The sequence below is a fragment of the Macaca nemestrina genome, chromosome 18 (genome assembly GCF_043159975.1).
Source record: "Macaca nemestrina isolate mMacNem1 chromosome 18, mMacNem.hap1, whole genome shotgun sequence".
Taxonomy (NCBI): Eukaryota; Metazoa; Chordata; class Mammalia; order Primates; family Cercopithecidae; genus Macaca; species Macaca nemestrina.
In genome coordinates this window covers 1,872,050-1,886,903 of record NC_092142.1, presented here as the reverse complement: position 1 = coordinate 1,886,903, position 14,854 = coordinate 1,872,050, and the positions used below count along the sequence as shown (strand labels likewise).

General features: G+C 56.6%; 1 protein-coding gene across 3 annotated transcripts in view; it reads left to right on the top strand.

Annotated features, from left to right (window-relative positions):
• Positions 1–201: 201 nt before the first annotated feature.
• The window catches only part of LOC105485853 (chloride voltage-gated channel 7), a 28,867-nt gene continuing 14,214 nt past the window's right edge, over positions 202–14,854 (top strand). The window contains exons 1-6 of one of the 3 annotated variants that reach the window (XM_071083856.1): positions 202–404; positions 10,589–10,660; positions 13,270–13,341; positions 13,475–13,540; positions 13,981–14,113; positions 14,403–14,512. In XM_071083856.1, the coding sequence (XP_070939957.1) occupies positions 264–404; positions 10,589–10,660; positions 13,270–13,341; positions 13,475–13,540; positions 13,981–14,113; positions 14,403–14,512 (594 nt within the window). In that variant the 5' untranslated portion in view covers positions 202–263. Of the gene's footprint in view, positions 405–4,125; positions 4,324–10,479; positions 10,499–10,588; positions 10,661–13,269; positions 13,342–13,474; positions 13,541–13,980; positions 14,114–14,402; positions 14,513–14,854 lie in introns of those variants that run through there. The other 2 variants (XM_071083857.1, XM_071083858.1) reach the window with 2 other exon arrangements.

Below are 14,854 nucleotides of genomic sequence, written 5' to 3'. Positions count from 1 at the left end.
GGCAGAACGCCGTCCTCGGGATCAAGGCAATTCTCTCGCGCGGGCGGCGCCACGACCCGCCGGGAGCGCGGCTCCCAGGAGCCCCCGCGCGCCCGGGCCTCGGCGGCTGCCGTCGCAGGTCACGTGGTCGCCGTCGCTCATCACGTGGGCCCGTCGCGCGTCACGTGGCTGCCTTCGCCTGTCACGTGGCCGCCGGCGCGGGTCACGAGAACAAACACGGGGGCGGCCGGCGCTTCCCGGCCGGTGTCGGTCCTCGGCGGGCCATGGCCAACGTCTCTAAGAAGGTGTCGTGGTCCGGCCGGGACCGGGACGACGAGGAGGCGGCGCCGCTGCTGCGGAGGACGGCGCGGCCCGGCGGGGGGACGCCGCTGCTGAACGGGGCTGGGCCCGGGGCCGCGCGCCAGGTGAGGCCGGGCAGGGCGCAGGCGGGGAAACTGAGGACCCGTGCGCCCCCCAGCCCGCGCCCTCGTGAGCCTTCTGGCGGCGCCGCGTGTTGCGGTCCTGGAGGCGGCAGAGGCGCGGTGGACTCGGGAACGCGCCCCGGGGCTCCTCGGCGGGGCCGGGCTGGCGGGGGCGCCTGGGGTCTGGAGTGTTCCGAGGCAGCGTCGGGCGCGGTGGCCGGGAGGGCCGGGGGAGCAGGCGGAGCTCGCCGGAGCCAGCGGAATGTGGGGCGCTGAGGGGCGCCGGGGCAGCCGTGGCGCACGTTCGTTCCCTCCGGCGTCCCCCAGAGTGGCCCTAAGGGGGTGCAAGTGGCGGGTTATTTTTTAAAATTGTCATCCTACACGAGCAACTAATTTTATTTGCTTGCGTTTTGACCCCCCGGGAGATGGGAACCGTTAAGATTGCAGCCGGTTCTCTTTCAAGTGAGAATGACTGAGCGCCTGTATCTGCCATCTTTCTGTGTGGGGATCGGTCCCAACTTTCAGATGATCTTGGGAGCGAGGAGCATCTGTACTCAGTCTCCCTTAGCACCGAGTTTAATTTGGAATGTGCAGGCACACACAACAAGCAGCAAGGCAGAGGTTGGAATGCGGTCCGCATGTCACCCTGCAGCTTGCGTCTGAGCAGGGTTAAGGTCTGGAGTACCGTTACGGTTACATTTGTTTCCTTGTCTCTGTATTATCTTAATTTTTTTTTTTTTTTTTTTTTGAGACGGAGTTTCGCTCTCGTTGCCCAGGCTGGAGTGCAATGGAGCGATCTCGGTTCACCGCAACCCCTACCTCCCGGGTTTAAGTGGCTCTCCTGCCTCAGCCTCCCGAATAGCTAGAATTACAGGCGTGCGCCACCACGCCCTGCTAATTTTATATTTTCAGTGGAGACAGGGTTTCTCCATGTTGGTCAGGCTGGCCTCGAACCGCCGACCTCAGGTGATCCCCCAACCTTGGCCTCCCAAAGTGCTGATGTTGCCGGCGTGAGCCAGTGCGCCCGGCCGTATTGTGTTACTTTTGAGTTAACCGTTTTGTTGATCAGTCTTAATCTACTTTGCAGTTATTTACATTTTCTCTTGTCTAGTCCTTTAAACATTTGTCTTGTGCTTAAAGATTAGGAAGGACGGCCGGGCCGGGTGGCTCACGCCTGTAATCCCAGCACTTTGGGAGGCTGAGGCAGGCGGATCACGAGGTCAGGAGATCGAGACCATCCTGGCTAACACGGTGAAATCCCGTCTTTACTAAAAATACAGAAAATTAGCCGGGCATGGTGGCGGGCACCTGTAATCCCAGCTACTCCGGAGGCTGAGGCAGGAGAATGGTGTGAACCCGGGAGGCGGAGCTTACAGTGAGCCGAGATCGCAGAAGACAGAGCTTGCAGTGAGCCAAGGTCTTGCCGCTGTTCTCCAGCCTGGGTGACAGAGCGAGACTCCGTCCCCCCCCCCCCAAAAAAAAAAAAAAGATTAGGAAGGACACGAAAATCAGGTTGTTTCCATAGAACCTATATTTAGGTTTTCCCAATTCCTTAGAAATGCACCAGACAAAGAAGGTCGAAGTCTGCTTTTTGCTGATAAAAAGCAGCGGCTCAGCTCCCTTTGAAGTGGGCTCTCCTGCTCTCTGTGCTATAGTTTGGATGAAAAGTGATCTGAAGGGGTTAATTTGAAGTGGTGGGGCCCTGGGTGGTTAGTTATTCGTGTGTATGCCTCTGTGTGTGTGTTTCTGTTTTAAAAGAAGCTAAGGCTGGGAGTGATGGCTCATGCCTGTTACCCTAGCACTTTGGGCGGCTAAGGTAGGGGAGGATCACTTGAGCCCAGAAGTTCAAGACCAGCCTGGGCAAAATAGTGAAACCCTGTCTCTTAAAAAAAACAAAATTAGGCAGGGATGGTGATATGCATCTGTAGTCCCAGCTACTCACTCAGGAGGCTGAGGCGGAAGAGTCATGTGAGCCCAGGAGGTCGAAGATGCAGTGAGCTGCTATTTTTTTGAGACAGGTTCTCACTCTTTTGCACAGGCTGGAGTTTGATAACCTATCTCAAAAAATTTAAAAAAAAAATTTTTTTAATTAAATCTGAAGTTCACAAGGTAGAAGGAATAAACCAACTTTAAGGGCTGACAGGTAAAGAGTGGGAGCCTTGATGGAGGTTGAATTTGAGTTTCTTTTGGGACTGAATGTGCTTGGGGTTTCCTGTTTGTCTTTGCAAATAGAAGAGTTGATTTTTTTGGGAAATAATCTATTGATCTCTTAACCTTAGAAAGTTTTCCTGGCCGGGCGCGGTGGCTCACACCTGTAATCCCAGCGCTTTGGGAGGCCGAGGCAGGCGGATCGCCTGAGGTCAGGAGTTCTAGACGAGCCTGGACAACATGGTGAAACCCCATCTCTACTAAAAATACAAAAATTAGCTGAGTGTGGTGGCAAGCGCCTGTAATCCTAGCTATTTGGGAGGCTGAGACAGGAGAATTGCTTGAACCCGGGAGGCAGAGGTTGCAGTGAGCCAAGATTGCGCCATTGCACTCCAGCCAGGGCAACAAGAGCGAAACTCCGTCCCAAAAAAAAAAAAAAAAGAAGTATTCCCTTAAAAGTCCTTGTAAGCTTATTTATTTCTTTGCATTTAATAACCGTGGATCCCCTGCTTATGAGCAGTTAAAAAGAATAGTCTATTGTGCACTTGCTCTGTGGCTGCCTAGGACACAGGCGCATGAAGCTGCTTCCTTCCTGCCGGAGACAGGCCCAGTGCCCTGTGCGAATGGTCTGCAGGGCCCCTGGGGCAGGAACAGTCACAAGGCTCGGACTTGAAGAGCACAAGATCCTCAGGCAGACGGACGGGTGGGGAAGGACAGAGGGAGTGTGTGTGTGGGATGCACCGTGGAGCGTGGAGGTCAGCCCTGCTGCGCTCATGAGCAGGCTTTGAATTTGGCTCATCTCTCGGGGAGCCCGTGGAAAGCTAGGACCCCATGCCTGAAGGATCCCCAGCCTTTCCCTGCAGGGAGACAGACTGGAGAGGTGGAGTCTAGAGGCTGAGGTGCCACCTCTTAGGCCAGGCGTCCTCGGAGGCCTTCGTGCACTTAGCACCGGACTCGTCGAGGGTCTCCCGCAAGGCCCGTAGCCTCCCTCTGCCTGGTTTTTCCGTCAGCGAAAACGTTAACGCACAGCGCTGAGCACAGCGCCTGTCGCAAACCACGCTCTGAAGAAACGTGAGTTGTGCCCGGTCGTGTTAAAACCAGCAACACGAGGGATTCGTGTTGGATGTGACTTTCCTGCCCAACTTCTTGAGCAGCTACTGGGTTTCTTGGTGCTGTTTTTGTAGGGGCGGGTCTGCTCTGACTGGTGGGCACAGTTCATAGGCTCAGGCACACCCCAGTGTGGCCGCAGATGGGGTTCTGTAAGCTGCCCTTGGGTTCAAGGCCTCCAGGGCTGTTCTGAGCTAAAATATCAACCCAGGCCATCGCCTGCTGACAGGACTGTTCCAGTGAACGTGAGAACTGGCCCTAGCTGCCTCCAGGCTCTTTGGGGTTTGTTGCAGGATTTTCAGGTTGGTTGGTGGCGTCATTGCCACCTCAGTGTGGGCACAGCTGGCCAAACACTATGAGGTGGCTGCCCTGGGCAGGGCAGACTGCGGAGTGGCTTGTTGGAGGCTGGGCACCAGCTGAAAGCCCAGGCCCTTCAGAGCTGCCTGTGGGTTGCTGTTCCTGTTCTCAGGCCTGTCTTGCTTTGTGTGGCGTAGTGGTGAATAGACCGAGCCAGTCACTGCTCATCTGGTGGTGGTGGGACAGGGCGAGGGTGAGGTCAGCAAGCCCTGGCGGCGTGTGGGCGGCAGGAAGCAGAACTCCTTGAGAACTGAGAGAGGGAAAGCAGCTGGAGCCAGGAACACTTGGGTGTTGGGGACGGTGAGGAGAGGTGGGTATTTGTAGGACATTACTGGGAACTCATGTTGGGGCGCTCCACCTAAGACCCTGGCAGGGCAGGGGTCTGGGTTGGTGTGGGAGTATGTCCTGCCTGGGAACCCGGAGCCAAAGACCACAGCCTGAGAGAGAGCTGTGGGCGCAGTGAGGCCGTGGGGGAGGGTCTGGGGTAGTCCCCAGTGGCCCCTTGAGTTCTGTTCTACTTGAGGAAGCGCCTCTTGGTTCTTTTCCGGCCTCCAGGAAGTCCTCTGCCTGCCTGGGAGGGTTCCCCTGCTGTCCCCTGCCCCTCCCTGTCCGCCAGCATTGCTGTTTCTGTGTCTGTCTTGCTTTAGGTCTCTGCCTCAATGCCATGGGGACAGCACGTGTACAGCAAAGGCCTCTCCTTGGTCTCTGTGGCCTTTGTGTGTCACCTCGTTTCCTTTGACTGTAACCCCCACCCCCGCGGGGCAGCTGCTGGATCCTCTGTGCCTAGCGTCTAGCCTGGTCCTGGCAGAGGCCTGCTGAATGTTAGAACGCAGCACAGGCCAAGCAGAGCAGCAAATGGTCTTTAATATTGCTTTAATGTTTTTTTTTTAATTGTGGTAAAAAAAGAAAAAAAGCACATGCCATAAATTTACCATTTTAAGCCAGGCATGGTGGTGCACGCCTCTCACACCAGCTACTTGAGAGGCCAAGGCGGAAAGAGCACTTGAGCCCAGAAGTTTGAGACTGCCTGGACAACATAGCAAGACCTTGTCTCTAAACAGTATTTTTTAAATGACCGTTTAATCGTCTGTGAGTGCAGTCGGTAGGGCTGAGCATGCTCGTAGTGTTACGCAACCACCCCTTGCTGAACTGAAACCGCACCCATTCCGCGCTCTCCCTTCCTCCTGCCGCCCAGCCCCCACGGTGCTGTGTGCCTCCGCGGACCTCGCGGCTCCAGGGACCTCATGCTAGTGGACCCCTGCGGGAGCTGTCCTTTTCTGACTGGCTTGTTTCACGGAGCATAATGTCCCCCGGCCTGTCGTGCTGCAGCACAAGTCGGTGTGTCATTCCCCTTTATGGCTGAATTATTCCAGCAGGGAGAGGCTGCATTTCCTTGATCCACTCATCCATCGGCGGACACCGGGTGCTTCCGCCTTTTGGTCATTGTGAACGGTGCCGCTGTGAACATGGTGTGCAGATGGGACTTTCAGACACTGCGTTTTTATGCTTGTTTTTGGTTTTCGGTTTGTTTGTTTTTGTTTTTTGACGGAGTCTCCCTTTGTCGCCCAGGCTGGAGTGCAGTGGTGTGATCTCAGCTCACCGCGACCTCTGCCTCTTGGGTTCAAGTGGTCCTCCTGCCTCAGCCTCCCAAGTAGCTGGGATTACAGGTGCCTGCCACCACGCATGGCTAATTTTTGTATTTTTAGGAGAGATAGGGTTTCACCATGTTGGCCAGGCTGGTCTTGAACTCCTGACCTCAAGTGATCCAGCTACCTTGGCCTCCCACAGTGCTGGGATTATAGGCATGAGCCACCTCACCTGATCCTGAGTTTTTGTATTCTGAATGTTAATCGCTTATCAGATATTAATTCCTTATCAGTTTGCAAATATTTTCTAATTTCATAGGTTAGCTTTTGCTCTGTTGTTTTCTTTGATGTGTAGAAGTTTTAAAGTTTGGCCGGACACGGTGGCTCCCGCCTGTAATCCCAGCACTTTGGGAGGCTGAGGCGGGCGGATCACAAGGTCAGGAGATGGAGACCATCCTGGCTAACACAATGAAACCCCGTCTCCACTAAAAAATAAAAAAAAAAATTAGCCAGGCGTAGTGGCGGGTGCCTGTACTCCCAGCTTCTTGGGAGGCTGAGGCAGGAGAATGGCGTGAACCTGGGAGGTGGAGCTTGCAGTGAGCTGAGATCGCACCATTGCACTCCAGCCCGGGCAACAGAGCAAGACTCCGTCTCAAAAACAAAAAACAAAAAACCAGGAGTTTAAAAGTTCGATGTTGTTCCCCTTGTCTATACATTATTTTGACTTTTATTTTATGTATTTATTTATTTGATACAGAGTCTCACTCTTTGATCACAGGCATCAGCCATTGCGCCCGGCCGTTTTTTGACGTTTAAATTTCTCTGGATTCACAGGAAGCTGCGAAGGTAGCACAGGGGGCTTGTGTACCCTTTTCCGAGTTTCCCCCAACGTTTCCCCCTTTGTAACAGCATGGCACCAAAACCGAGAGAGTGTCATTGGTACAAGGCATGTAGATCCGCATAAGCGCCAGGAAGGGGGTGCAGGCCATTCTCAGACCCCTCTTTCTAGTCCCACCCACCCCAACCCTGGCGACCTGGCCTCCCCGCCGGCCCGAGTCCCGCCTCTCGGGAGTGTTGGCTCACATGTTCCTGAGCCTGGCTGTTTTCAGTTAGTGTCCGGCTCTTGGGACTGTGCAGATTGCCGTGTGTGGCGGGAGTTTGAGGAACAGCATCTAGTGTTTAATTTATAAGAGCTTGCATTTAAAAAGAAAGTAACTGCACAAAATGCATCACTAAATGTGAGGTAAGCGTCATGTTTTTCCATTACAAAAGCTACCTTCTCAAAGCCCTGGCAGAGTTAAGGAAAGAGATGCTGGGAAGGGAAGGCGCCAGGGCCCCATTCTTTCACTCTGGGCAGGGGCAGCTGATGCCCTGCTGGGGGGATCCCCTCACCCTTCACCCCTCTCGAATCTGCCAGGGCGGCAGCAGTGGGAGTGGCCTGCTGGTCACGTACTGCAGCTTGGCCTGACCGCATTCACAGCCAGCTCTGCCTGCCGCTGTGGGACGGTGCTGTTGCAGTGTAGACGGTGGCTCACCTGAAGGCCTTCCAGGCCTGGTGCCCAGGATGCGTGACTATGGCTGTTTCGTTTTGTTTGGGTTTTTTTAAATTTAATTTAATTTAATTTTATTTTTATTTTTTTAGTTTATTTTTTTTCAGACGGAGTTTCACTCTTGTTGTCCAGGCTAGAGTGCAATGGTGTGATCTCGGCTCACTGCAACCTCTGCCTCCCAGGTTCAAGCAATTCTCCTGCCTCAGCCTCCCTCGTAGCTGGGATTACAGGCATGCACCACCACACCTGGTTAATTTTGTATTTTTAGTAGAGACAGGGTTTCTCCATATTGGTCAGTCTGGTCTTGAACTCCCGATCTCAGGTGATCCGCCTGTCTTGGCCTCCCAGAGTACTGGGACTACAGGTGTGAGCCACCACGCCTGGCCTTTTTTTTTTTAATTTTAGAGATAGGGTCTTGCTGTGTCGCCCAGGCTGGAGCGCACTGTAGCCTCGACTTCCCAGGCTCAAACAATTCTCTTGCCTCAGCCTCCTGAGTGGTTTGGACCACAGGTGCACACCACCATACTTTGCTAATTTTGTTTTGTGTAAAGTCAGGGCCTCACTGTGTTGTTCAGGTCGGCTTTAAACTCCTGGGCTCGCCGGGCATGGTGGCTCACGCCTGTAATCCCAGCACTTTGGGAGGCCGAGACGGGCATATCACGAGGTCAGGAGATCGAGACCATCCTGGCTGACACAGTGAAACCCCATCTCTACTAAAAATACAAAAAACTAGCCGGGCGTGGTGGCGGGCGCCTGTAGTCCCAGCTACTCGGGAGGCTGAGGCTGGAGAATGGCGAGAACCCGGGAGGCGCAGCTTGCAGTGAGCCGAGATCACGCCACCGCACTCCAGCCTGGGCGACAGAGCAAGACTCCGTCTCAAAAAAAAAAAAAAAAAAAACTCCTGGGCTCAAGCCATCCTCCTGCCTCTGCCTCCCGAAGTGCTGGTATTACAGGCATGAACCACCACGTCTGGCCAGAATGATCCATTATTTCCAACAAGGAAGAGCCTGAGAAGCCCAGCAGGCCTTGAGTGGCGTTCGGAGAGACGTCTTGAGTGATGGGGAGAGTGGCCCTGCGGGCAGGGTGTGTCCCATGGGGTACCCAATTGGACGTGGGGTCCCCTCCTGATGGTGAAATGGGTCTTTTGGCTTCCATGGTCTCTGGGGCACCAGGGCACCTGTCCACCTGGAGCTGGGGGTCAGAGGCCCAGTGCCAGCCACAGGGCTGTGTTCTGGGTGTGAGACCTGGAGTCTGGGGGCTTTGGTGTGAGTGTGAGCGGGAGGGAGGGGGCAGCCAGCCAGGCCACCGTTTCCATCATGCCTGGACCGTGGCACCTTCCTCCTCCCGCCCTGTCAGCCTGTGTGGCAGGAGACTTAAGCTGAGTTTCACCTGTGACTGGGGGCTCAGGGAGAGCCACTGGTGTGTGGCGAGGCTGGGGGCAGAGGGGAGGGGCGGGTGCCCTGGGACTCAGGCCTCTGTCCAGCAGGACCAGTGCACTCCAGCCCCTCCCACACTCTCCCCTGGGCGTGGAGGTGCCATGGCAGACACCTGTGGGTCTATCTGTCCCTCTGGTCTCTGCTCCTGGCTTCTGATGTTGATGGCTTGGGGGTGCTCTTTGCCTGGGGAGAGGAGGATGCCCTGACTGGTGTCTGCCAAGGGCCAGTGGCACGTGCCCAGGTCCCCCCCACCCAGGGCCACTCACTGGGTCATCAACACGGCGGGGGGGTGCACACCAAGGGCGACGGGGGCTGCGAACAGGACGATGGTTGAGGAAGGGGTCCCTGGAGGGCAGTGGGCTGGAAGGTCAGGTTCAGGTTCTTTCTTTTTTTTTTTTTTTTTTTTTTTTTTTTTTTTTTTTTTTGAGATAGTCTTGCTGTTACCTAGGCTGGAGTGCAGTGGCACGATCTCGGCTCACTACAGACTCCACCTCCCGGCTTTAAGCAATTCTCCAGCCTCAGCCTCCCAAGTAGCCTGGCTAATTTTTGTATTTTTAGTAGAGATGGGGTTTCCCCATGTTGGCCAGGCTGGTCTCAAACTCCTGGCATCAAGTGATCTGCCCGCCTCGGCCTCCCAAAGTGCTGGGATTACAGGCGTGAGGCGCCGCACCCCACTGGGAAGGTCCGGTTCTGAAGGCAGTTTTGGGGATGGCGGTTTGGGGAGCCCGTCTTTTCAGGGGTGAGCACTCCAGAGAAAGCAGTACCCCCACCCCTGGCTTACAGTGACCTCAGATCCCAGACCTTCCTTCTCTGCGTCCGTGTCCCTACCTGTGTGTGGTAATCGTGATCCCTGTGGGCAGGTGGAGGTTGAAGGAGAATCGGGGCCCAGTGCAGGCCGTTCCTATGCGTCTCCCTGTCCCCACCTCGGCCCAGTGGGCTCTTGACGTCATCACGTGCAATTCTATCACCAAGAAGCACTTACAGGCCCTGCTGAAACCTGGGGTGGGAGGTTGAGCCCAGGGAAGGTGGAGGGAGAGATGGGGGATGAGGAGGGGACGGCGTTGGGGACCAGGAGGGCTGCTCCCAGGGAAGGCGGGCGGCAGCCTCGGTGGTCTTCCCGCGGCCGGTGCCAGCCATTGGACTGCTCTGCCGACACATTCCTGACAGGCACAGGGGCTCTCTGATGCAGATAGCGGGTGCCCTGGGCATGGGCCCCTCCACCTGGGAGGCGGCCCTTCTTCCCTTCACACCCCCAGATGTGGGTAAAGATTCAGGAGATAGGGGAAATCGGAGTCATCTCCCAAGGATCTTTTTGAGGAAAGGAGGCTGAGGTCTTGGCTCCCCCTAGCCTGGCCTCAGTGCCTTGGCTCTAGTGAGGTGCCGGAGATGGGCGGGAGCTCTGTAGGTCACATGTGCACCATGCCACCCACGGCCCGCTGCCCTGCCCCTGCCCTGAGCTGGGGCGGCCACAAAACCTTAGGTGGCCGAGAGCCCGCCCACTCTGCCTGACAGCTGGGTGTCCTGTGGGGAGGGCAGCGTGAACACTGGGGAGCCGTTTGTGTCTCAGGACTCAGAGAGGCCACAGTGGAGGTGACTCTGTAGAGGTGGCAGGAGGCTGAGCAGGGCCTCGGGAGCAGGGCTGGGCGGGATGACCTGGGCGCTGTGGCGGGCACTGCGTCGGTGGCGGCGTGTTCTCCAGCCCTTCTTTCCTGGTGGGTGGCAGGTGCCTCGCCTTCAGTCTAAAGCAGGGAGCTCACTCCCTGGGCTCAGGGGCTGGGCTTCTCGTTGACAGGCCGAGGGGCAGCCGGAGCAGTCCTGCTTCCAGCGCCCAGGGAGGCCCACCCCAGCCCTGCTGCCCCCACCCAGCAGGCAGGCCTGGCCTGGCCCGTTCCTGAGCTCCCGGGCAGGGTCAGGTGAGGCGGGGCTGCGGCGGTGGGAGTGAGAATCCACGGTGCAGAGCGTGTGACGCCTGAGCGTCCTCATGATTTCTCTTCTGCTTTTAGTCACCACGTGCTGCGCTTTTCCGAATCGGACAGATGAGCAATGTGGAGCTGGATGATGAGCTTTTGGACCCGGTGAGTTGGGGGTGTTCCCTGTCCTCCCGCGGAGCTGCATCTTAGCAGAGGGTGACCAGGATGGGCAGGGGCTGAGTGGCAGGGAGATAGTGGGACCCAGAGCCGGGGCTCAGGGAAGACTTCCCTGGGGGGACGCAGCCCCCGAGGCCGAGTGAGCAGAGGCAGCTGGACCAGCAGCCAGGCGGAAGTGCTCTGAGACGGAGGAGTGCAGGGCGCCAGGGACCTGGACAGGGGTGAACAGGCTGTGTGGGGCCAGGAAGCCAGTCAGGACGGCAGTGGCAGCATGGGCAGCGAGGGGGCTGGACCTGGCTTTGGGACAGGGCAAGGACAGGGATCTTGGGGGAGCAGTGAGGAGCGCCAGGAGAGTGAGAGGGGGCTGGATGCTCTCTGACTTCAGAGGGCAGGGGTTTAGATGTTCCTGTGCCAGTGGCTGCCCCGGGAGTCCTGAGCTCAGCAGCATCCTTCCCCTCGGGGGCATCTCCCGCCGGCCTTGGTTTGTGCCTCAGCCACCAGTGAGGCTGGGAGTCCTCCAGTGCCGGGAGCCATTCGCTCATCCGCTCATCATCTCTGGGGAGATGTCTGTGCAGATCCTGTGCACGTGCGTTTAGATCAGCCAGCGGGACTTCTGTTGAGATGATCCTGATGTTGGCGACACACTGGGCACCCTCCTCCTGCCCATCAGGCCCCATCCAGCTCTGCCCTGGGCCACGTCAGAGGCTGAGGCGTCTCAGTCCACCTGTCCGGGTGTTCTTTAGCCTTGTGTCCCTTTGAGCTCTGCTGCTGCAGTCGCCCCGGAGGCTGGCGCTGTGCTCAGACACTGTCCTGCACAGCCAGCAGCCCCTCTCCTGGGGCTGCCCTTCTGATGTGTTTGTGCTGCCTTTGGAGTCACAAGGCGTTGGGAAGGTGTGTTTTGTGGCCGTGGATGCCTTCAGCACTGCCTTTTTGGGCTGCAAAGCCTTTGCTCTGGTGTCAGCTTTGGGAGGAGCAGGAGTTGGGAGACAAGGAAAAATGAGCGTGTGAGATTCAGCGATCGGTCACTTTTGGCCTCAGGCGCTGGAGTGGGTGCCCAGCCGGCCACACGTGTGTTGGTTATGCCCCTTTTTAAACTGAGTTTGTTGTGTTTATACATGAGCTGCAGGGGTTGTTTATATATCGATGTAAATTTCTCATCCGGTACATGATTTATAGAAGTTTTCTCCCATTCAGCGGGTTTTCTGTTCACTTTCTCAGTGGTGTCTTCTGATGCTTAAATTTTTTTAATTAAAAAAGTTATGGCTGAGCGAGGTGATTCATGCCTGTAATCCTAGTACTTTGGGAAGCAGACGGATTGCTTGAGCTCAGGAGTTCAAGACCAGCCTGACCAACATGGTGAATCCCTGTCTCTACAAAATATATAAAAGTTAGCTGAGCCTGGTGATAGGCACCAGTAGTCCCAGCTACTTGGGAGGTGGAGGTTGCAGTGAGCTGAGATGGTGCCATTGCACTTCAGCCTGGGTGACAGAGTGAGACCCTGCCTCAAAAAAAAAAAATTTTTTTTTCTGGTCAGGTGTGGTGGTTCACACCTGTAATCCCAACACTTTGGGAAACCAAGGCTGGAGGATGGCTAGAGCCGAGGAATTCGAGATCAGCCTAGGCAACATAGTGAGACCCTGTCTCTACAAAAAAAAAAGAAAAAAGAAAAAAAAAACAAAAATTAGCCAGGTGTGGTGGTATGTGCCTGTGGTCCCACCTACTCAGGATGCTGAGGCAGGTAGATTGATTGAACCCAGGAGGTTGAGGCTGCAGTGAGCCATGATCACACCGTTGTACTTCAGCCTGCGTGACAGGACCCTGTCTAAAAAAAAAAAAAAAGTAATAATTATTTTTTTTTTTGAGATGAGGTCTCACTGTGTTGCCCAGGCTGGATTTGATCTCTCAGGCTCAAGCAATCGTCCCGCCTCAGCCTCCTGAGGAGCTGGGACCGCATGCGCTTCTTACCCAGCATGGGTTGGATTGCTGAAGTTCAGTTTATCTGTTTTTTCTTGCGTTGCTTGTACTTTTGGTGTCGTATCTAAGAAACCACTGCCTAACCCAAGAGTATGACGACTGACCCGTGTTTTCCTAAGAATTTTACAGTTTTAGGTGTTTCATCCCTTTTGAGTTAATTTTTGGATGTGGTGTGAGGTAAGGGTCCAACGTCATACCCTCCCTCTCTCTCTCTCTCTTATTTTTGAGACAGGGTCTCACTGTCACCCAGGCTGGAGTGCAGTCGTGCAATCTCGGCTCACTGCAAGCTCCCCCTCCCGGGTTCAAGGGATTCTCCTGCCTCAGCCTCCCAAGTAGCTGGGATTACAGGCACCTGCCACCACACACAGCTTGTTTTTGTATTTTTAGTAGAGACAGGTTGTTGTCCAGGCTGGTCTCGAACTCCTGATCGCAGGTGATCTGCCTGCTTCGGCCTCTCAAAGCGCTGGGATTACAGGCGTCAGCCCCCGTGCCCCACCTGCAGTTCTCTCGCTGTGTCCTCATCCTTGGCGTTGGGATGCTGACAGCCTTGTGTGTGAGCTGAGAGGGGCCTCTCCTTGTGTCCTTGTCAACCGTGCTTCTCTCTTTGCCTTTTTCTGCCACAGGATATGGATCCTCCACATCCCTTCCCCAAGGAGATCCCACACAACGAGAAGCTCCTGTCCCTCAAGTATGAGGTGGGCGTCCTCCTGTTCTCCCTGACCCTGAGACCTGGCCTCTGTCCCCTCCAAACCCATTCCCGGTCTCCTGTGCCCGCACCCGGGGCGTCGGGTCGGTGCTGAGTGCTGCCCCTGCTGTCCCGGCCTGCAGAGCTTGGACTATGACAACAGTGAGAACCAGCTGTTCCTGGAGGAGGAGCGGCGGATCAACCACACGGTGAGCTGGACGCCGCTCCCTGCGGGGTCCCAAGGTGCAGGCGCTGGTGCTGACTGGGCCTGGGTCTGTGACACGCCTCCTCCATCGTCCTCTGACCCCGCCTCCAAGGCCGGTGGGTTCCTTTGGTTTCTGGAGACAACGGGAGGGTCACGGTCACCGTAACCGAGAAGGCTGCTCCTACCGCCGCCAGATGCAGTGCCCAGCATAGCAACCACTGGCTGTGAAGTTGTTGGGAAGTCGCCCACTTCCCTGAGTCACCCTCAGGCCCCGGGTGTGCTTCGGATGTTGGCCAGAAACTGCCCTTTGTGGGACTCAGCGCACCGTGCACGCTGGGACCTTCATAATCCCAGGGCCTGCAGGTGGTCTGGGCAGTCCTGCTGCTGCCAGAGCGAGCTGCGCCGGGGCCCTGCTTGACTCTTGCCCTGACCGCACCCCTGCAGGCCTTCCGGACGGTGGAGATCAAGCGCTGGGTCATCTGCGCCCTCATCGGCATCCTCACGGGCCTCGTGGCCTGCTTCATCGACATCGTGGTGGAGAACCTGGCCGGCCTCAAGTACAGGGTCATCAAGGGCAGTATCCTTCCCAGCATGGCGGGTGCAGGTTGGGGGCGGGGGCGTGGCCTGGGTTCAGTCCCGGGCGGAAGTCCTGAACCCAGCGTGTTCCAGTGCAGGTGGAGGTGGCCTGGCCAGGCTGGCTGCATCCCTGTCATGCTTGGGCTGTGAGATGTCTCTGGGATGTCCAGGGAGCGTCATGGCTCCACCAAGCAGAGTGGCGTCTGCCAGGCCGGGCCATGGGGCAGGGCCGGGGTCCAGGGTGGGTGGTCCTGACGGGGAAGCAGCCAGCCCTCCTTGATGAACCCCAGATATCGACAAGTTCACAGAGAAGGGCGGGCTGTCCTTCTCCCTGTTGCTGTGGGCGACGCTGAACGCCGCCTTCGTGCTGGTGGGCTCTGTGATCGTGGCTTTCATAGAGGTAGGTGCCCCAGCCATGTCGGACCCCACGAAGGATTGGGGGGCTTGGCAAATGGGCAGGAACCCCTGCAGCTCACCCACCCCCACCATCACGTTGGCTGAGAACCTGGGCACTTTCTGGAATCACGCGGTCCAGACTCACAGCCTCAGGAGGAGCAGACACACCAGGGCCTCTTCACCCCCAGAGCCCCGGGTGCTGCTCCTAACCCAGCAGCACAGGCCTGGGCACCATCACCCCGCTCCGCCCCTCCTGGAGCCTCCTCACTCCGCCCTCCTTCCATCTCCACCTCCGCCCCCACCACGTCCTTGATCTGTGCCTGGGCTGGGAAGAGTGAGAGCAGCT